Source organism: Fusarium tjaetaba (genome assembly GCF_013396195.1).
Source record: "Fusarium tjaetaba strain NRRL 66243 chromosome Unknown NRRL66243_c0000094, whole genome shotgun sequence".
NCBI lineage: Eukaryota > Fungi > Ascomycota > Sordariomycetes > Hypocreales > Nectriaceae > Fusarium > Fusarium tjaetaba.
In genome coordinates, this window is record NW_023501290.1 from 108,843 (window position 1) to 131,300 (window position 22,458).

Sequence of the window (22,458 nt, forward strand, 5' to 3'; positions counted from 1 at the left end):
ATGGGACACGAGCTGAAATTGAGACAAACATGACACCGCGCAAAACGAGTTTCGTCATCTCGTTCAGGCCGTCAGAACCCCGGAGTTTTCGTGGAAATAAGAAGCAACTTAAGGAGGGACCGAAAATGGCACTCGTTCTCGGTAATGGAGAAGGGCATCTTGTCGAAATCCTCGGAGCTGATGTGGTGTTCTCGATTATCTTTCAGTGTTCATGCAAGAATCTTAAGGTTGTTCATAAGGGCGGGGATACCGTCTATTATGTGACCAATTGCCAATTTCTCATGCTCAACTGTATACTCGGCTTCTCCGAGATACTGCGCGGCTGACATTGAGCAGCAATTGGCAACAAGATGTACACTTCAATGACGCTATCCACTTCCGTCCATTGGGGCGGCATCAACCGAGTCAGTAACTTCAAACAATGGCCATCTAGAAACGGCCTAACCAACACAGGCCCTGTAAGACTCTATCGATTGGACTTATTCCCGGTTTGTCATCCAAGATAGATCAAGAATAACGACCTCGAATGTCAGTGCCTCAATTGAAGTTCATGACATCTACTAACACGAGATGATATAACAGGAATTCAGGAAGAGATTTTAGTAAATGCTTTGGATATGACTAAGTTTAATCCTCGCGATATCAAATAAATAAAGAAGACTTAAATATAGCACTGGTTCGCTCACCATTCAGTCTCCAGGCATACCGTTAGAGACGCTCTTGATCATAGAGGGGCATCAGCGTAGTGCCACACCGTGTAAGCTCTGTAACGTTACTCCGTAGCGAGGTCAATAATTGCCAGTTTGGGAAATCAAAACACAATCTAAGCTTGGTGAATGGTCCGATCTGAGATGGAGTCTGCTCGCCAATCTGTTTTTTCGGTAGGGGTCACCGTTTTCCAAAGGATACATGTCTCACGATCACAGCAATTACTACGGCATCAGTATCTCTCAGGTCTTACTTCAAAGTCCAAAGTCCTCTGTCGTGATTTAAGCTCCCAGGTACAAGTCTCAACCGCAAACAACATCTCATCATAGTTCTTTTCACCCTATTGCAGGTATCGCTATAGACTACTGGCGCTATTCCCCCAATTGATGATATATAACTGAGAAGACCGAGATGGGAAGTCATGCTACTATTACCTGTATTGACGTTGATTGCAATGGACGGCAACCCTGACGTAAGCCTGTCTGTATCTTGATTCTTGTAGGGCGTATCTGAAAGAGGACGAATAGCACCATATGCTACAAGTTCGACCGAGGATCACTCTGGACACATTAAAAATGAGTTTTGATGCAATGAATAATGGCTATCCAAAGAAAAGCAGGCTCCTCTTAGGGTTTATACTTAAGCAACTCGGCAAAGGAGGCTCAGAAGATCAGCCTGTCGACGAGCTCCCTCTATATCTGACAAGGAGAACAAGGTTGACTCAAATGGCGGGCGATGAGGCTCAGTCTTGGGCTTGAACATCCCTGGCCTCGTCGGGCGGTCTACTCGTCCAGCTTCTTGTGACCGTGACTCTACCCCTACCATAGTCCTCGACCTCCTCTTGCGGAGACTTAAACTTCACTTTTCCCGACAGCCGTGCAAGATTCGTGCTTGGTAAATTGTTGAACCAACTTACTGTTCGACGGAGAGCCATTGGGTGAGCGATTCGAAGTATACCCTATCCTGGCGCGTCTTGGAGGATAATGCCAATACTTACCTAGCTAAACACACGGGGGTTCTTCCTCCAACTTCAAGGGTCGATGAAACAGTCCATGCTAGCTAGATCTTCTATTAAGGATAACAACCGACATGAAGAGCCATTCACGGTAGCTCGAGATCCGCTCCTTCCAACGAGGTAATACCTCTCGATGCTCTTGAACGAGTACAAGGACATAGCCCGAGGTTACTCTCAGCATGTCACAAGCTCTGAAGCATTTCTCCTCTTCTATCCGGAGCCGAACGCGCGACTGATCAGGCTACAATTCGATCAACAAGGCCAGCGGCAGTATGGCCCGGAAGCTGTCAAGAGCAGTTCCTATATTCCCTCCCTCAAATTACCTGAACAAGCCCCAAGAGGAGGCATAGAAAGAAGACCGCACAGGGCGCAGCTTCTATATATTATATGGCGGTGGAACCACTCGTTCGGACCGTTTGTGAGGTCGTTGAGATACATAAGGTGTAAATTGAGATCCCGATGCGCACGTTCTTTGCGGTCTTCTTGTTCGCGTTGGCGGGGAGCTTCTTAGGCTTCTTCTCGCTCGACTTCCTCATCTTATAGCCTCTCCTCTTCCTCTCGCTGCGCCTGCTACTGCTCCTCTTATTTCTTCGGTCGCTCGTGGGAAGTTGGCCAGTGGTTATTGTCAGAACCATGCATATCGTAGCTGGAGGATCGCATCGTCAATGTTTGGGGGCGGGTCAAAGGAAGGATGTCGTAATAACGCGCTGCTGGTAGTATCGTTGATCGCTTCCTTCTCGTTCAGCTAGGTGTTCTGTGGCGCTCCCCCTCGCGCGACAGGCAGGGCGCGGCTTGAACATCGGAGGTGATTGAAGATGTCGGTTCTAGGGCAGCATTGTTGCGCTCCCTCGAGGTGTCGACACTGATATCCGCACGCCACGCATCATGGCAATCGCGTGCGTCGTCAGCCAAGCTGTGGAATGAAGATTCCTTTATGGAAACAGAGGCAAATCGAATCACCAAGTTCTCACCAGGCAATAGGGGATGAAGAATTAGTTCCACTGCAAGCTTCAGTTGAATTGGCGAAAACAATATTGTGCCAGTGCCTTCGCAGTAGCGCGACCGCGGCGTGGAAGCGCGTGAGCCGGCCCGGTCCGGCCGGCTGTAGCGCCGTACTAACGTAACATTCTCACAAAAAATCGTCTTTCGCATGGCGTGAATAGGGTATTTAGAGAGACGCCTGTACCAATACAGCTATTTTACAAAAGGCAATCCTCTATTTAATTCCCAGATATACGAAAACGAGATAATTAAAAGGAATAGTCCAGTATACTCCGCCGAGGCATGATCTGCCTCTCAGCTGCCGTGTAAGATAGCGCGGTGTCGACCCGTAAATTTGTGCACGCGCGCTTCTTCGAGGATGTCTCCGCGATGCTGAACAAACTGCCGACTGCATGACTTGATGGCGTGTAAAGCTTGGCTCTATCTTCTTTGCACGGTGAGGTTGATCTTGGACACCTTTGAGAAGCCAGACTTGTTGCCAAGCTCGTTGCTGTACTGGACATTTTTGGCCGGACTGCAAGGAATCTTCGGCCTGCGCTTGCATATGGGCAATATTTATATTGGTTGTTGTAGCCACAATTTTGAGGAGATTCGCCCTCAGAGTGCCTGTCTTAAAGTATCGATAGATAGAGTCCGGTGCTCAAAGCAAGCAAGGTAATAGTGAATCAATCATATGCCATGATCTCGTGGGAAGATTGACGCGGGGACTGATGGTAGTACAACGCTGCGTTCATGGGACTGGTCATCCATGCAGAAGGTCTTACCCCCAGACCAAGCGGTAGAGTCCAGGTCAACGAATATTTGGTAGTAAACCAGCTTCTTACCAAATGCTTTATCATTTGTTTGCTACTATTCCCTTCTGGCAGGTATACAAGGCCAATTCGCGGAGTGAACTGTGCCGTGGTGGATGTACCTTGGATATGATGCGGCTGAATCTCCTTCGTGAAGCTACAAGCTGCCTCGATTGGCTCGCTTGCGCAGGACGCTTCACTCAAGACTTTTGTATCCACAGTTAACGCGCAACAGTAAACATCTGCTATGCCTCGGGGGTACACTACACATTAGGTGCCTTCTCAGCCTGTGAACTGCAGTTTGTTCCTCGGATATCAGTTACATCATGCTACTCTCTCAGCCCTTCCCTCGGATCCTCGATCTCGGTCTTCAGCTCACAGATCCTGGTCCCAAAGGTCTCTGGGATCATATTATCAATGGCTTTTGACTCGGCGGCATCCTCTACGAACAAGCGGTACTTGTAGCGTCTCGCGGCATTGCTGAGATCGTTGGGATCATTGACTACGTCGGCGCTCCGTGATATCTCGCTGATAGTAGGAGACTACAATTCATGCAGGCTTCAAAACCAAGTCTTCTCAGAGCCTGGCGAGGCCGACTGCAGTATTGCCCATAAAATCTACATCAAAACACACTCAAATGTGAGCTGGCACAACGACTTGTCTGGCTATATCACGCCAAAAGGAGAAGATATCGATACTCTCCATTTCCGCTCAATTTTGGCCCTAACCCGATTTCGATACTCGCCCCAGTCTGGCTTTCGCGAAAGAGGATCTAGGTTTAGTGATTTATGATCCGCCGTACTTTTTCTCCCGCTAGACCGTGGCCGGTAGCAAGTGTACAGGCAAGCAGACTATAATACTGATGACACGGCATCACACTGTGAGGACTGAGAAAGCGGTGAAGGATACAAACATGAGCTTCGGGGTTGCGGGAAAGAAAACGGAAATCTATTTGGCGGCAGATCGGCGGATTGGTGTCAGCGATTCTCCTGTTTCTTGATACCCTCTATAGGGGACATATACTACACATATGGCGATACCTCAGCCGTAGAAACATTGTTCATCTCGGCTCACTTGACTTACCTTGAAAGTCGACAACAACATGGTGGTTGGTGACATGCGGCTTTGTGCAGGGCAGATCCGGCGGTACCACAACCCAGAGGGAGAAACCCCACAAAAGGTCCTATCAGACCTGCAGATCTGGCTCGTGTTCCCAAGCTCCGACCGTTCTTTGCTCGTGAAACGTGCGAGTAGGGTGGGGGACGGTGGGTAGAGAGGATGGACTTGATAGCCTAAGTAACTGCTGTTCGGCTTCATCTTAGACGTCTCCTCCCAGGGCACCACATTAGTTAAATATGGCGGACAATCAAGAGGTATGCTCCTATGCTTTTTAATGACTTGGTTGTGGCTGACATGGTGAACAGCGCACTCATGAGGAACATCCCGCTGTCGAGGAGAAAGTCAACACCATGGCTCACCGACCACGCCCTGTAAGTCAGTCGGCTTGCGGATATTCCCATTCTAACATCTTACTTAGTCATCGCCGATATCTGCTCCTGCAGTTAGCATGCCGGACGAAACAAATCCATGACAAGATGCAGAATCAGATATAGCTCAAAAAAGCGAACCCATACCTCACGAGCTCCCCGAAGTCCAACCTCACCACGAATATGCGAGGAGCTGGCCCCCAGCGTTCCAGGATCAAGTTGATATAAGTAATCAAGTTGGTACAATACTTGAGCTCTACGACACCTCACAGCCACCAACTCGACGTGCATTCGCCGCTCCGCCAGGGAACTCGCGTCGCAACCAGCATGAGGGCGCGGGAAGCAGTGCATACCCCGTAGGTGATATCGGCTCACAAGGGGAAGAGGATGAGAGTTGGCTAGGTGCTGCTTCTGATGTATTTGAGCCTCTCCCAAGTTCCCCAAATGGCAGCCATGTTCTGCAGACAGATGGTGATGTGGAGGACCTCCTGACTCCCGAAAACTTTGCAAAGTATAAACGGTACAGGAGGAGGGAGAGGAGGGCGAGGAGGGGGTGATTTGGACGTCGATGGGGAGAGACAACGGCAAAAAGGCATGCTTCAGATTCAGTGGGTGGTCAGTTTGGGAGTTCACTGGCTCAATGGTGCTGAAAGTTGTGTATTTTCAAGGAATTGAATGTATGTTGGTTATTTATCTTGATCCCTCAGCACCTGAAGCGGTGCGTAAGCTCTACCATACAAGAATGAATAGCCTCAAGTCTCAATCAGCGCCTCACGACTTCACTGATGTCCCATGAGGTATCTAGGGGATATACAGCAAGAACTTCCATCATGTACATAATACCACATCATTTGTCCATCTGCTCGCGAAAACGACACCTTCCTGACTATCCATCTTCACCATATTTCCTTCTAATTCCTCTCCTCGCCCTTCTCCTTCCGCTGCTTCTGCTCATTGACAGACATGCTCTGCTGTAGAGCCGCCATCTCATCAATGAGCTCCTTGAACTGCTCCTCAGTCTGCTCCGAGGAGCCAGTCCCGAGCTGCGATGCGTCTGCGTCTTTGACGATCTTTAGGGAGGGGGCGGTTGTGGTTTGTCCTGGGCTGACGCTCGGATCGCGAAGAACCGTTGTCGTTGCGCTGATGACAGAAGGGGCCTTGGGAATTGGTCCATAACCACCGGTCGTGGTAGGTGCTTTGGGGGCAAAGGCACTGGGAATATATCCGAAACCGCCGGTCATAGTAGGTGCCCTAGGGGCAGGAGGAAAACCGCTGACGCCAGTATGTGCTGTAGGGACAGGCGCAAAGGCACCAGTAGCAGTGGGTGCCTTAGGACTAGGCATGAAACCGCCGATGCCGGTAGTAGTAGCAGGTACAAAGGCACTGTTCGCAGCAGCCGTCTTGGAGACAGGTATAAAAGCGCCGGTAGCAGTGGGAGCCTTGGTGACATGAGGGAAATAGCTGATACCAGTCGGAGCCTTTGGACCAGGTACAGAACCGCCAATGCCAGTAGTAGCAGACACAAAGGGACCGGTCGTAGCGTGTGACTTCGGGGCAGGCAAAGCACCGGACGCAGTGTGTGTCTTGAGCACAGGAACGAAGCCGCCGGCGAGGGAACCTAGAGTGTCAATGTTAGTCTATTCTCTCCCTTCTCGCGTGCTTGTTGAAGACCTACCGCCGCCCAAGCTTCTCGTCGCTCTCTGACCTCGAGCAGTCAACGCTGGAACTGCAGGGGCGCGCTGGTTCTGACGACGGCTTGTCAGGCTGCTGAAGCCTACCTGGCTTGCCTTGTGGCTCTGCGTAACGGAGCCTCCGTCGACGGTACCTAGTACATCTATGTCAGCTCGATGTCTATCTCTGTGTAGCTGAAGAAGACTTACTCGCAGAGAACTCGCTCCGGTCCCACTCGTCTCTTGTCTGCTTCATCCTTGCTGCTAGAATGTGCTTTCTGTCTTCGCTCAGGTCGCTCAAGTTCACCTGTGTGGTTCGTAAACTACTACCAGCCCTGGCGGTCCCGGCTTCGCTAGACGTGGCGTTACCAGACGTGATGTTACCGTCGTTCATATACTGCTTTATTTCTTGCTTTCTTGTTTTAGTCACTTCTGTAAAGGGATCGTTATAATCTTGTCCGTTGTCCATTGTGGTGGTTGAAAGGCGAATTAGTGAATTTTGGAGATGTTGTAGGAAAAAAGTTGGAAATAGCATGAAGAGTGTTGTTTCTTTTGCCCAAGATATGCATCTGATGTGGATGAATGAAATTTGTGTTACACATATCTCAAGGTTATACAACTAGGTCACTGTCGCGTTAGAGGCTAGACGTCAGCCAAAGGCCAAACGTAATACTCACTTCTCGTGTAAACCAACTTCCTTGTTTACACAGGACCCAAACGCAACGATGGGAATCACCAACGACGCCGAGGTAGGAATCTCCCCTATGTTGATAATTTAGTGCTGAGGCGTACAAACAGACTGCTTGCAATCAACCCCTCGACAAGTTCAGACGCCCCGGTGTCAACTTCACGCTCTGCCCAGGCTGCAAAAAGGCAGCGACCCAGCATCTGATCCGCGAACATGCCCAGCCATGTTGGTTCAGCACCACGGGCTGGCCCAAGATCGAACGCTCCCTGTATCTGAAGCAGGAAGACGGTTCTTCCCACTCGGCGGAGTTTGAGAACATCGTCCCCCACAAGGCAAGTAGCCGACAGCATGCTTTTCTCTACAGTCGGTGAAACTAATGGTAGCAGGTCAGATCGTGGGTGCAGCGGCGCCACAAGGAACTCCAAGCCGCTGGCATCTGCTTCGACTCGTATGACAAGCACAATACAGGCTACCGCCTCATGTACGCGCCATGGTCTCGCGCCTTTCTCCTCGACGAGTGGGATGGGCAGGACCTCTCCCAGAAAGGCGCAGAGCTGCTCCTGGCCAAGTACGGCGAGCCCCCGATGGTTGAGGACCACGACGATTTCGATGTCGATATCCAAGCTTCCGAGTCTGTCTCTAACGCCGGCGACAGCTTCACGGCCACGATCGAAATGCACCGCGCCAAGATCGACGAAGGGACTCAGCAGCTCATCGAGTGGAACGTGATGATTCTTCAAATATACCGCTTACTGATTGAAGATGAGGACTGCGATGATGATAGGCAGGGGTTGATGGGAATCCTGGATCAGTTGTTTGAGAAGAGACGTGAGTTGGTGTGGGAGATGAGGGAGACAGAGGAGGAACTTGATGATGCTTATAATCTTTTATTAAGGGCTTATTCATCTTCCCCACCTACTAGAACATTATACCAGAGCTGACCGTTAGACCTGAGGCCCTGATGAAATACGTAGAGATTGTTGTTATAGATAACAACAGACGGGTCTGATGACATACCCGTATTCGGTACCCGGCTATCGCTTTCCCAGTACTCGCCACCAAATTCGCTGTACCATAGCTGGCCGTTGTTCTTGCCCCCCTGGTGGAAACAGAATAACTTGCTATTATACGTTCCCGCAGATGGCGCTGTCGATATGGCTACATTCATAACATGCGTATCGCCATACCAACCGGAGCCGTCGAAAACATTATACCAAAGTTGACCGTTATATTTACCACCTTGGTGTAAGACGTAAATCTTTCTGTCGTAGGGAACATATCGAGCAGCAGGGGACGCTGACATGGCTGTATTGGGGACTTTATTATCCCCCCACCACGAGGAACCGTCAAAAGTGTTCCACCATAGCTCGCCATTACCACCACTTCCTTGGTGGAAGACATAGATCTTGTCATCAAAGAGGACGGCGGATGGCCCACATGACATGCCGGTGTTGGGGACCTTGGTATCTCCGTGCCACCTGAAACCGTCAAAGACGTTGTACCATAGCTCGCCATTACCACCACTTCCTTGGTGGAAGACATAGATCTTGTCATCAAAGAGGACGGCGGATGGCCCAGCTGACATGCCTGTGTTAGGAACCTTGGTGTCGCCATACCAATGCGACCCGTCATAGACATTGTACCACAGATCGGCACTCTTGCCACTGCCCCGGTGGAAGCAATAAATCTTATGGTGGTAGACCACGGCCGAAGGCCCGTCCGCTAGACGTGTATTGGGGACTTGAACATCACCCCGCCAGTACAGTTCGTTGGATACGCCCTGAGAGGAGCTTTTCTTGACCCATTTTGGGGAGGCCATCTTGGATACTTGGGTGGAAGTTATAGAAAGAAGAGTCTTGCTGGTGGGATTTGATTGCTTGGTGGCAGTAAAGAGGGGTTAGTAACTGCAAGCACGTCTAATGGGTATAGAGTTGAAAATGCAATAGAAGGAAGAAGGGCAAGGAAGGAGTATTTAACCTCGACCAGTTTGACCTGTCTAATCTCGTCAGCGTCTTGCTACCTTTTGACAGCTCACGGCCAAGTCACACTATACCCTATTATTGTGTTAAACCCCCAATGTAAAATTACACAGATCAGGTATACAACTCAAGGGTTCAATAGTGCCATCAAGGCTACTATCTATCAATGTTATCAAATTAACATAATTGGCTTATTGGCGGTTCGGCAATTGAATTTCAGCTTGCTTCAGTCTGTAGATCATTGCCTGATGATGATACATAGCGACAGCGCATAGGTCTCGAAGTTGACGGTTGCCTGACCTATAGGACGGGACGGGGGTGGAGCGGTGCCACTCGTTTTAGTTTAGAGCCGTTGGATACGAGTGCTGAATACTGCATTTAACCCAGTATATTTCCCATTCAGGCTATAATTGCAACGCATATAACAGCTGAGATGTCTAGTGCCTGCAGTTGGACCGCCCACTGCAGATTGTGGCTGGCTAGAACTCCTCCATTCCTTATCTTCAATGCAGTGTCTTATCTCGGGCCTATCAGATCATGAACCTAGCTACAAACACTGCGTGATATCCCGTATTTATGAAGGAGGTGAGCTGTATCTTGTGCAGTTCAGCCGGCAATATCCTTCCAATTTGGGCCAGAGTGGAACCCAAGAATCAATATTGATGCAGAGTTAAGTGGCAGGAAATGCGAATTTCACTTGCAGCCGTTTGTATCCGCGAATGTTGTTCTTGTAGAGCCCCGTAATGCTTGATCATGGCTTATCGCTCTAATGCTGGTATGCAGCAGCTTTCCGTGGGTTTGTCTGTCTGGTGACTCGATTTATCTAAATTCAGCTTCATTCGTTCGTGCTTGGGCCTCCTTCCATTGCATATCCTTGCCAATCTAAGGCGTCAGTTTCGGTCGGTCTGCCAATATTTCTGCATGAAGGCTAACCGAGAGTAGGCTTCGGCTCTTGTGCGGTCTTACGTTGTTTTATTCTTTCGTATGTGGTCATATCTAAGACGGGAGGTGGTCTGTATCCTGAGTGCCAGCCAAATCCCATTCCTATCTCCACGTTATAAATGCCGTTGATAGAGACAGAATGGGTGGGGCTATACATTTACTATATTAGGTACTGTGGTGACGGATTGATGGAGTAATATGCTATTTAACTCCCCAAAGCTTCTACCGCCTCTCATCTTATGCCATACGCATTTATCTTATCTCAATCATGTTTATTTATCATGGAATTATTGACCAGGTCACATCAAGTCTGGTAGAGTTCATTGTTATAGTCCTTCCCTCGAGAGTTGAAGTTGGTTCACCTTTTATCGTCCTCTGCCAACGTGGGATCTATGGCTTGCTGTCTGAGAGTCTTGATAAAGATGCTCAAGCTCCCAGTGCTGCTCCTCAAACCTTCGAGGCAGTTATTGAAACCATGAGCATTGCCCTAGACGGAAAAGCGGCCACCTTTACCTCTAAGCAGTTCGGTTTTACGCTGCACCTCCCCAAGGATATGACCACACTGCATCTTAGTTTTCAGATGGACAGTCAACGACCACCATTGAGCTGTTCAATGGCTCTCGCAATGCACCACCCTCTTTCGGCGGAAAGGTCTAGAGACTATGTACCGGTCATATTCCGTGAACCACTTTATCTTGCCGATCAGTTCCAGGGCAACCTTATTGCATTGGTGCTCTCACAAAAGAAGCAAGAAGAGGAGGCTTCAAGTCCAATGCACGCCTGCATTTGTTGGAATGGCAAAGTAGCAACTACTGGAGAAACATCTGCGGTACCTGGGCTGTTTTCGCACACTAAAGAGCTGGAAGTTGGCGTTCAAGCACAAGATGGAGAGCAAGAACGTGCCTATTTCTCCCTCACTAACAAAAGCCATGACTTCCAAGGCAAACTCAGCCAGTGTGCAGACGGAAAGTGCGCTCTCGACCTGTCACTCCGCATTCGTCATGGTCTTTCCGGATCGACGGACTGGACCGTAGCTACTATTCCGCAACTAGAGAAGCACCAGGAGACTCTTATGCAGATGGTTACCGATTTCAGCAGTAGTGGCACTGTCATTATCGAAAATGACAGCACTGATGTTGTCTCGTGTACAGTCGAAAGCAGCACTGACGAGCGCTATACCGAAGCCATGACTAATGCAGGCCTCGTCCTTGCCTGCCTTGGGTGCTGGTTCACAGCGCCCCAATTAGTAGCCGCTGCAGTGGGAGCTGCTGGGTTCTTAATCACTGCCAAATCGTGGGTCGATACGCTGTGGTCAGATAATACGTCCAAGACAATGCTGCTGTACCCACAGGACAAGATGCAGCAGATTATGACAGGGTGGGCCACGAATTACGATATCATCATGGTGTTGAATCATATCGAGGATAATGGAAAGAGCCTCACGGTGACAAGCTACCGAATACCCAAAGTAAAAGGTCGCACTTATAAAGTCACCATGATCCCCCATTGGGGAGGAGTCAAACCAACTGACTTCTTTTCCATCCCTTTCCGAACACCTCAAAAAATCCACAATCGCCGGCTTCTAGGTATTCGAGGATTGATTCCGGACGTGTCGTCTGGTAGCATGCCTGACTCTCTGTATGAAGGCGATGTTGTGAGTTACAACTCCAACGGGGCTCTGCTTGCATACTATGAATCTCGTGACTTCTGGGGATGGTCCGGAGATTATTATTTCCGTTGCGGACCAGATGCCGGCCAAATTGCTATCGTGCAAGGTGATAACGTGCATTTCGGACCTCGCAACAATGTCCGTGTGTACCACCTCGCAGAGGATCCTTACACTCCCGTGGTTTACATGGAAGACGCAGCAATAGTATTCGAGGGCCCTGGTAGAATTCCCCGTAACGATATTGGCAGTGCTAAAACGAATGACGAGGTCTTGAAACTAATCCAGGCACACCAGCGAAGGTCCAAATACCCAGAGAACTGGGGATATTGCCACGAGTACTGGCAGAATCCGCCAACGGTGTACGCCTGGAGATGGACTGCCAAGAACCTTGTGAAAAGGGTTATTAATCGAAATACGTACTTCGTTGTCGGCCCCGAGTCCTGGACGCATACAGCAATACTTGATGGTTGATGGGTGTTCTCCTTATTTATATTACAGATTCATCGAGCAAGGTACAAGAATAACTCAATACAACTAAGCATATAATCGCTTTTAGGTCAAATTGCTGAAGTGATCGGTAATCTGAGTAGGCTCTGTCTTGATTCAGCCTGTTCTTACATCTACTTAGTCACATCCTGGGCATACGGGTTGCGTTGCCTTCGCGCCCCTCCAAACCTCCACAACAAGATAACTGCAGGTAGTCCAATAGCCAGTGCCAGAAATCCCAAAAAACTGCTCCCCATCCATATTGGAAAGAGCCGACAAGGACCTATCAATCATTCGTCCCACCTCTGTTTCCGCGCTTAATACATCGATACGTCGCTCTGACCAGACAATGGCCTTCATAGCCCAAAGGCATTCTCCCACTGTAGCCTGTCAATCTCGATCTTCATGGATTGTATTGCTTCTTCCATTACCATCAGGCGACGGAACTTGTAATCTTGTCCTTGCCCGGCATCCCGTTTGGCTTGATCCCACAGGATCTCCCAACTTCGCTCCAACGCCTTCCTTTTATCACTGCCTTGTCGTGTTTCGGATGTAGATGACCCGACACTAGAGGAAGCTGCGTCGCTAGAGCGTGGAGGTCGATGGCGTCGATGAACTTTGGTGCGTCTGCGGGTCGAAGTTGAGACTTGTGACTCGAAGGCGTTAGTATATGCAGACGCCAGGTTTGGGTGATGAACTAACCTTGTTATCTGTCTTGACCACAGAGTCTGCGTCTTTCATCTCGACATCATTGAGACTCTTTTGCCTTGCAAGCCACGCCTCTGCCTCTGCGATACCATCTGTAGAGTTGCCAAATGAATCTTGGTTCAACTGGTGTCCCGAAGCCAGTTTTGTAAAGTACCAGACTGTCTTCTCTAGTCGCTTCCCGACAATGTTAAGAAACTCAGCCCCATGGTTGTAATTGCACCACTCGAGTATATTCTGCCAGCTCTGGGGATTATCTGGGCGATGACCATTGGACACTGCCCATAGAAGGATTGCCTTGGTCTTTGCACATTGCCGTACACCTGCCTGGGGTCCATAACTTCCCCCTTGCGCGTAGCTGCTGACTTGCTGGCCGCATATTAGTGTTTCTGAGTTATCGGCACACATGTTGGTGTGCTGGTTGTCTGACGCAAGAGGAATTTACTTGAGGATCTTTGACTGAAGTTGAGTTTGTTCAAGACTGTCTGAGTAGAGTAGATTGACTGAGATTGTCAAAGAGAAAGACAGGACGCAGAAGATGCCAACGAATATCCACAGACACCAGTTGATACACCACCAGCGACGGAAAGGAGATGACATTTGCATATTCGTAGCAGCAGCATCAACCCGTTAACAGACCGCTATCATGCAACAAAGCCTGAAGCAAAGGCCTCTGATAGCATGATGTTTCGTGAGTTTGCCTCTGATGCATAGCGACGATCCAATGGATGCACGAGCTCAATATGCACTCTGCCGCGCATTACACTCAAGCACCGTATCGACCCACCAGATTTCCTCTGAAAGGCTCAAGGGTCCCATATGATACCTTTGCAAACACCGTGTTCTCCATCAGCGGACACAATTCTTGTGACTCCCGCCGTTCCTTGTGTTCTGACTCAGCGTCCAGACTCTCGGGGCAGCAAGCAACGATAATACCGTAAATCTTATTTCAACGTCGCCGGAGATCATTCCATCCTCAATCAGACTTCCTAGGACTACTAAACAGAATATTGTGATGGTGAGTGCGTTAGGCACTGGGTCTTATGTCTGCAGCTTGAAGCTCTGAATAAAGACATTCACACCTGCTCCGTACATACATGCAACCACTATCGCTAGCGTCGAATTGCGCGGAATTGCATGCATGATAAAGACAGAGATGGCGTGAATGACGTTGATTCTGCTTCGTACATGCAGGCACTCAACCTAGCATAAGGGGAGGTTGCCTCGTGTACTGAGCTACCTGGACATTGGCTTGGATCAGAAGTAGTCTTTCTGTTGAAATTTAGCTGTATAGGTACTAGAATAAAGAAGCCGGCTTGAAGTATTCGCGATATGATGTCTAGATATCTCACCGCCCTGGGTGGTGATGACATAAGACTTTCTCATCTTGGGCTCTTCCAACTGTCAACTCTCTCATCTCTCAACTCTTTTACATCTAAACCTCTCACTTCGCTCTGTATCGTGGGACTTGAGCACTTTCAAGGCTTACACTCCTCTCTTTTGCTGAGATTCAAGCACATCTTCAAGTCCTTGAGGGCGGTAATGACTTCATCGCCACAAGTCGCTGCGAGATATCTTCACGTTTATGCTCAAGCTTCGGTTTCATATTCACTACCTGTTGTTCAGGCGTTGCTACCTTCGACTGCCTCTCTTCTCTACACATTCTTTGTGTCTGTCAGCTATGCTGCACCGCACTCTTGACCCAGTCTCACTCAGCCAATGCCACAAGCGTAAGTCTGCTTCCGTGAGCTACCACGGGACTTCAGGACTAACTCGACTCTCTTCCAGACGAACCGCGGTACTCTACACAATATTCACGCCCACAGTAAACACAATATGCCTCTGTTACTCTACAATCAACCGAAGTGCTTCTTCCCCTCGTGGATCGGATGTTGGTCAAACCTCATCCTTATGCCCTGGCGAATCCCTGTGTCAGCCGTTGGTAAGTCCTCATAACCTCTCACGACTTACGCACTTTCTAACTATGTTCAGGAACTCCCTCTTTAAAAGCCAGTTCACTTAACGACTTATAAACGTCAATATCCACCATGCAATCTCTCAACCACCTTCGCTACAACGCCCAAGTGCTCGCGCGAGCACACCGTTAGTTAGAAGTACTGGCTACCTACCTCCCTTCCACTCGTCCTTCACGGCCCCTTATCCAGTTGCCTTGAAGGTGCCATGCCAGGCTCAAATACTACAGCTCTGTTGTCGCAATGCTACCTTTGCACCACGCCTCAACGAGCGGGAATTCCCATATATCTCTCCTCCATTACCACGCTAGGTACGATACACCCATGTCGCGTTCAAAAGGAGATCTGACTCTTCTCTTTTCTCGATGGTGGCTTCCAACGTTCATGAAGTCTTAAGAACAGAGAGGAGAGCGAGAAGTATTTCAGCACCTGTCCCAGATGACTGTCCGACTTGAACCACGTTGGGATCTCTGTTCTAGCTTTCCAGTCTCACAATTTTGTGTCTCAACGACACCTGTGGCACAGCTTATCATCTACACCATACATAACATCTGAACTCGGTCGTAGTAACCCCTCCGTGACCGTACCCCGGCCACAGCCTCGACTCTATCCTCCACAGACTGCTACGACGCCTTGTTCGGGCTTTCAATCTCTTCTATATCCTCTATCATTCAACGACTCTATCCACAAGAACACAAAGACCTCAAGCTATCTATCACCGTCATTCAATTATCTCATTCATCAACCATTCATCCTGTTTTTAACCATCCAACACCATCACACAGTAGTGAGCATAGATTGCTCCGTGCAGCTATCAGGCAACGAATGCCACAAGCACAAGGAGGAAGGCCCAAAGAAAGAATAGTCCAAGAAGCATAAAATGCTTCTAAAAGGACATAAACTGTCCTTATAAAAGCATAAATTGCTTTAGAAGACGCATAAATTGCTCTTTAAGCCTACAAAGGCGGGAACACTAAGAGGAACAAATTGGATTAATGACTCGATAAGCAAAATTGCCTCGGAAATAATATCAGATTTGGGAGAGCAAAAGATACTCTAGAATGTCAGCTGTATGGGGTAAAGAGGCATAAACTGCCTTGGACAGGAATGTGATATTGGGAACAGCATAAAATGCTCAGGACTTCAGACATAAACACTGCTGCTTTCAAAGTCCAAAACAACACATCATACTCGGAAACACCACCTAAAAAACACGATGTCACATCAAAAACATCAAAGATACTACAAATGACATATTCGACCATTCTCGCCAAACTCGCTCTCTGCGCCAATCTGTTGATCTTATGGTCCAACTTTTCGCATCATCCCTTATCCACATACATCACCATCAACACCCATGGCTTGTGTTCTCGCTCCCAAGCTGCGAGGCTCTAAGCTGCTTCATTGAGAATCTACAATATCTCCTTGTCTACACTGGTTTAAGATTGTTCCTACAGAGACAGTTTATACTGCATCTGTGAATCACCGACAATCTCGTCAAAAGCGCTCCCAATACTCCACGGTACCTGATCACTTCAGTATCACGCAATTGCCATTATTGGCACACCGCATCCACAAGATCTTCTCTTTTCTGGTCGACTATTCGGCTCTGGAAGACCTGATCTCTTGAGTATCTCAGATTATCTTCTTACTGCAAAGCTTCAGATATCATCATTGAGACTTCTGAACAAATACACCTCTTTTCCGGCTGATTACTTGGCTTTATTCATCACCAAACCTCCGGTTTAGCAGATTATTCATGTAATCTGTTATCCGCAGAATGTCTTCAACGATACGTAACTGTCATCAGTTGCCATCCGCCAGTATTGTCACTACTACTAGGACAACCCGTTCAATCCACCCTTGAACCATTCACTCATTGAATGCACAAAGTCGCCCTTTTCAAAAAGCGCAGACTCTAACTGTCAATTATTTGATGAGATATCAGCGGCCCCATGGCTTTTGCCTCCGACTCTTTTGTCGAGCGTCTGATAGGTTTCATCCTGTTAGCCTCTGTAAGCCCTTATGGTCAGAAACTCCTCTGGTTTGGCATACCATCCCTATGGTCATGCTGCATCCTAGCCAGCTTATACTGGTTGTCTTAATGAGGATCCTTTCATCGCAATCCATGGAGTTGGCGTTTGCATGACTTCAACAATACTTTCTGACAAGTATTCGCCGAATCTTTTTATTACTAGCAAGATACTATGGTACATACTGTCCACAAGTCTCTGCTCGTGCGGCAAATATCGCTGTAATGGGATATGACGCTGTGTGAGAATTGGTTGCACCTTCAGCTCCACAAAAGTCATCTTTTGTGGTTGCGGCACCCTCGGGACCCTTAAAGTCGCATCCGATCTAAAAACAAGGCTCGGGCCGATCCGCTGATCGATCTCTCTAAAGAGAGCCAATAAACAGTAGATATGGCTCATGTCATACACCAGCACTATCATTAGATCTCTGTGGGGCATTATGAACTCGAAACCTTTGTATTTGTGCAGGGCAGGGCCAGGCAGGTAAACCTTCTGGATGCTGCCCTGCTTGTTTCGCATGCGGTTCCCCAACCTAGACCGAAAAGATGTTCAGCTAGTTCCACGCCTACAGAATGCTCTATGAGACTTCTGGCTAGTGTTTTCCGTCATGACCTCAATGCATCAAGCCACTGTTTAACTAAGGCGTGTTGTCATTCGGGAACATTGCCATGTTCTTTGGAAGATATTACTGGGGTCATCACAATGTTATACAGGGTCCACGTCACAAGACATTTCCCCATGTCATATCATACCTCCATGTAGGGTTGCCCCCCACCTCCCCGTCGACCCCGGAGTTGTTGTCGTGCTCAGAGACCCCGTGCTTCATTTCGCCCCGTTAGTGGACCCTCTGTTACTCTCGGGCTTCATCTTTATCACATACATGCCACATCGTGCTCTTCAGTTCGGCTGCCACGCTCAAAGCTCCATGTATCACATCTTGATGGGTTCAAGCAACGGTAGGGCACCACTACCTCGGGCCCTACCTTGGGCTCATAAAGTCTAGCAATATGTGCGGGGACAACATCGTCTCCTGCCAGGTCGAGCCTGCAAATCGCAATGAGTTGAGGGTCAACCGCACAAAGGACGCGGACGGCAGAAGATGTTGAAGCACGTTGACAGCAGGTTCACGCCGGAGGTCAATTTGGGTCGGTAGCCCACAGGGGGTGTTGTTGGTGCGGCTTGACTTCTCAATGGCTCAACATCAAGGTCAGTATTGCCGGCGCCTTGACGTCACCTTGACCTCGGTGCTCGAGGAATCATGCGTCGCGGTCCGTCATCACCTTCCGATATCGTCGCCGTCAACCGAGTAAGCGTCGTCTCGTCTTCAGAGGTGGGTGGGCATAGGTATTGGGTGCGTTCGACTTGTGTCTACTCGTGCTCGCGGCCAATATTTCTGTCGTGACAACAATCGGGGATAACAGAAGGAGTGGGTTGCTGAGCGTGGTCACGGTTGATCGGAAAGATCCAGCCGCGGTGGTTTAGATATGAAGTATTCGTAGTCTGTTTTCGGTCGCAATCTGGGATTATCGTCACTGCTGTATCGCTGCTGTGTCAGCCTTCAATAACGAACCGAGACTGTTCTTTGACCGCGTCTGCGTCTTCACGATGTTCTTGGTATGGAACTGATGAGAATGGAAATGAGTGGTTGCAGGTCTTTGGGCCCAGTTTCCGCCACTGAAACTACAGGCAATGCCACTGCTTCCGCCCTGTCAGAAGACACTGGGGAATTCCGCGCTATGCTTCGCTAAAAGATCTCCCACTGCAACAGTGCCTCCCGTCAATTGTGGGGCCAGTGACGCGCCGTGCAATGACGTACCTAACCAACGCGACCGACGTCCTCCTTCCGTGTCGCTCTTTAACTAATTTCAGCTCAAAACAACCCACGCTCACACATTCACATCTTATATTTTTCCTCTCTAACGAACGTCCTTCGAGACGACCATGTCTAGCACGCGACTGCTGGTTCTGCCAACAGTGCCAAAATGAACCCCAGTGATTTATCTAGGCACCGGGCCGCTCGTCGGACAATCAACCTTTCGACCAACGGTGTCACAAGAGCCACCGACACGACATGTCTTTGGACCGGCCGAGACGGTATTGATGACCGCTCGCGACACCACCGTCAGCCTTACGATCCTGCTATACACCTCCCACCGAACTTCCAGCACCTGATCTCCTCCAAGTCTCCCCGAGCCCCGACTACATCCTCTCCCACGCCTTGAATGACAACGACTTGCTAGCGTTACGTTCTATGATATAGAGGGCATGTTGACCCGGCCCAGAGGTCAGGGGGACTATCTCGACACTCTCGCGGAGAGCTTGTTTATCCTCCGCAGCTCTGAAGTCCGGCTTCGTCGCCATCGAGACCAACATCAACTCCGCGGCCCTTACACCCACACATCACCTCAGGCGCCTCGACCTTATACATACATATAACGCATCCCTTAGGTTCATACTTAACCTACTAAGTGCGCATACCACTTCGGTGTTGTTCTCTATCAGCAATTTTGCTGGCAAGATATTATGCAGTCTCCCACCATGACATGCGAGAAGCTGGTCCCGGGCTCTGTGTGCATTGACTTGTCAGAGCGCGGGAACGCCTTCGTCCCAACTGGCGACAGCTTGAGGTCTGTCAGGCACCGGGCGTAGAGTTCCGACTGATATGGACTTGGACAAGGCTCACGACTTCCGCCTGAGGTGCAAGGCAGAGAAGGATGCGATCTACGACAAGGTCCATGAACAGACCAACACTATAATGCGAATTTTGGATGCAACATACGGGTTCTGAAACTTGTGAGTATTGTAATCACATCCCCATGGAAGGAGATTCTTAACACGAAGCTAAGACATGACAACCAGGTACAAGAACGTAGCAAGTCCTCCGCCACCACAATCCTGTCGTCGCTCATGTCCTCACACGTCCCGAGCCCTCCCCCAGTCGTCGAAGTGCCTTATATCATTCTGGTGATTCCAGTCTTAGCTTCAACTCCCGCCATAAGCCTACACCAGCACCAACGTCTACTCCGCATCCGCAATGTGGGATATCGCCATCCAACACAGCTGGGAGGTCGGATTCCGAGCCCTTACCACCATATGATTGTCGACTGGATGACCTCCATGTCAGGACTATGACTAGAGACCCGACAATGCTCATGACACCGCACGCGAATGAGCTAGCGGACAAATTGGTGCACTGCGACGAGCCAGGATGCCCAGCCGCGCCGGGTATAGACAAGTTCGTCTCGATAACTCCTTGATCTTAATCTCGGTCTTCTCTTATACCAAAAAAGTTGCTGCTCGTCGACATTGAAACAAAGGAATTAAAACCTGCCCCTCGAACTGCGCCAAAAGCTCCTGGTCGGTTGAAAGCACCGTCTCTCCTTGACTAGTAGCAAGACACCATAGCACTACTCGCGTGAACCGACTGCCCATCATTCCTGGCATGTCGCGGCTGACTCTGTCGCGCAGATAATGCGGAAATGGTTCATGCTGCCATTCCTCTCTAGCAGTTTGGCTTACTTGCAACTCGTCAATTCTTCGCCAGAAGCCCAACTCCGATAGCAGTACCCCCAAGCTGTATACGTCATAGCTCTTGATATAACCCTTTTGCTGATACTCGAGACGTGCTCTCTTCTCACTGGTGGCATTTGGATGTCTATAGAGATCCTCCTTGCTAGGTCTGTTATCGCCATCCGAAATCTGTCCCGGCTTATCCAGGCGAGCAAACTCGAACCCTGCAATGATGAAGTCAACAGCCCCAAGATCCTCGGTAGGTTTGGCTGATTGAACGACCTTGAGGCCATTTGTGAGTACAATATTGTCGCTTCGTAAAGATTTGTGGAGCCATCCTGCTGAAAGAAGTTGGAATACTGAAGCTGCAATATTTTGAGCCAAGCTCAACCGTATTTCGATTGCTGGTAAGCGATATGAACCATTCTTCAAGGCATCATACAACGACTCTAGACTCGGTTGAATCTTGAGTGGAGAAGCCTGAATTGTTTGCGAGTATTCAAGGACTATTCCGAACCGTCTTAAGCTAGACTTGGTGTCTTTAAAGTAACCCAGGCAGCGTGGAAGATGGACATCTGGATGACTCCTCAAAGAGCTCAAGAGCCAGCAAAGCTTAACAACATCTGCCTCGAAAAACCGAAAATCGGTATACAACTCTGGGTTAAACTGTCGCCATTCGATAATAACGGGCCGAGGGCTGGAACAAAATTTGTTACTGCTCATGAGAACACTGCAGCGATCCATCTTCCAGGGCAAGATCCCATCTGCGGTGTTGACCGAATAGTTCATAATGAAGAGTTGCCGCATCCTGACGTTGACCTCTTCAAGAGTTGGAACCGTATCTGGGGACAGGGCGCGAACGGACAGTGTTGCACGGAGTGTTTCCAATGCAAGTGCGTCAACTTTGTTGTTCTCGGATGCAATTCTTGCCGCGGTGTCGATACTGGGTATAGATTCTGTGGATGTAGATGGCATAATATCTGTAAGAATCTGAAGACTCATGAGCTGCTTATCTGGAGGCAGCAATTCTTCTAGTCCAACCCTAATAGTTTGAATATCCCCTAGAAGTTGCCGAAGGACTTCTGCGTCACGGACTGCCCATTTGAAAGGACTGGACCTTGCGCCAACCTTTGACATATAGTTGGAGAGAGTTGTGTGCCTTCCGGGCAAAGAAGGTTCTGCTGCTTGGGTTGGTGGGAATAGTGGTTGCATGTCCCTACTATGTTTCTCAATCAAATGCCCGGAATTTCTAAACAGAGCAAGCATTGTGGTTAGACGCTCGTGGACGATGGCACAGTATTCCGTTGGTATAACAGGCACCTCGCCTGGTGGGCCGATTAAGACGCATTCTGCCCATCTCCGAAGAAGGACACTCTCGAGGTGTAGTTGGCCTCGAAGAATGGTGATGCTGTCCTTGCGGTCGCTTGCTATGTAACCCAGTTTGAGGACGTCGATTGCAGTACCGACGAGGCCAAGTACACCTAGAACAGCTTCGGCCATTTTGAAAGCACTGGGGTCTTGGAGTGACGAATTTTCTGATAGCTGTTTTCCCGTTGAACCTGAAAGTTATAAAGAGTTGAGCATCACCTGATATGGGCATGAATTACAGTCCTATCCCCGTCAAAGTACGGACAAGACTTTAAATGATTCTACTCAAGCAGAGTCACACAGATGCTAACCTCCGTCAAAATACGGAAAAGTAAGATTTTAAGATATTTTACTCAACGAGAGTCACACAGATGCTGACCACCCTGTAGATCTGGCGCTAGATACGCTCCATCATTGGATGTTACGGAATCC

At 49.1% G+C, this 22,458-nt stretch overlaps 7 protein-coding genes across 7 annotated transcripts; 3 read left to right on the top strand and 4 right to left on the bottom strand.

Annotated features, from left to right (window-relative positions):
* Positions 1 to 4,871: 4,871 nt before the first annotated feature.
* Positions 4,872 to 5,560, top strand: FTJAE_5041 (uncharacterized protein; the record flags this gene model as incomplete). Its single annotated transcript, XM_037351509.1, has 3 exons — positions 4,872 to 4,889; positions 4,941 to 5,006; positions 5,276 to 5,560. The coding sequence occupies 3 exons, from the start codon at positions 4,872 to 4,874 to the stop codon at positions 5,558 to 5,560; spliced, it is 369 nt and encodes a 122-aa protein (XP_037207873.1).
* Positions 5,561 to 5,914: 354 nt separating this feature from the next.
* On the bottom strand, positions 5,915 to 7,142 carry FTJAE_5042 (uncharacterized protein; the record flags this gene model as incomplete). The annotated part of the gene is made up of 3 exons (XM_037351510.1): positions 5,915 to 6,621; positions 6,679 to 6,828; positions 6,884 to 7,142. The coding sequence occupies 3 exons, from the start codon at positions 7,140 to 7,142 to the stop codon at positions 5,915 to 5,917; spliced, it is 1,116 nt and encodes a 371-aa protein (XP_037207874.1).
* Positions 7,143 to 7,398: 256 nt separating this feature from the next.
* FTJAE_5043 (uncharacterized protein) lies at positions 7,399 to 8,302 on the top strand (the record flags this gene model as incomplete). The annotated part of the gene is made up of 2 exons (XM_037351511.1): positions 7,399 to 7,422; positions 7,748 to 8,302. The coding sequence occupies 2 exons, from the start codon at positions 7,399 to 7,401 to the stop codon at positions 8,300 to 8,302; spliced, it is 579 nt and encodes a 192-aa protein (XP_037207875.1).
* Positions 8,303 to 8,305: 3 nt separating this feature from the next.
* Positions 8,306 to 9,180, bottom strand: FTJAE_5044 (BNR repeat-containing protein; the record flags this gene model as incomplete). Its single annotated transcript, XM_037351512.1, has 2 exons — positions 8,306 to 8,319; positions 8,379 to 9,180. The coding sequence occupies 2 exons, from the start codon at positions 9,178 to 9,180 to the stop codon at positions 8,306 to 8,308; spliced, it is 816 nt and encodes a 271-aa protein (XP_037207876.1).
* A 1,370-nt stretch (positions 9,181 to 10,550) lies between these two features.
* On the top strand, positions 10,551 to 12,422 carry FTJAE_5045 (uncharacterized protein; the record flags this gene model as incomplete). Its single annotated transcript, XM_037351513.1, has 1 exon — positions 10,551 to 12,422. One exon carries the CDS (start codon positions 10,551 to 10,553, stop codon positions 12,420 to 12,422), a length of 1,872 nt encoding a protein of 623 aa, XP_037207877.1.
* A 371-nt stretch (positions 12,423 to 12,793) lies between these two features.
* On the bottom strand, positions 12,794 to 13,550 carry FTJAE_5046 (uncharacterized protein; the record flags this gene model as incomplete). Its single annotated transcript, XM_037351514.1, has 2 exons — positions 12,794 to 13,090; positions 13,140 to 13,550. The coding sequence occupies 2 exons, from the start codon at positions 13,548 to 13,550 to the stop codon at positions 12,794 to 12,796; spliced, it is 708 nt and encodes a 235-aa protein (XP_037207878.1).
* Positions 13,551 to 20,424: 6,874 nt separating this feature from the next.
* Positions 20,425 to 22,158, bottom strand: FTJAE_5047 (kinase catalytic domain protein; the record flags this gene model as incomplete). Its single annotated transcript, XM_037351515.1, has 1 exon — positions 20,425 to 22,158. The coding sequence occupies one exon, from the start codon at positions 22,156 to 22,158 to the stop codon at positions 20,425 to 20,427; it is 1,734 nt and encodes a 577-aa protein (XP_037207879.1).
* Positions 22,159 to 22,458: the final 300 nt, after the last annotated feature.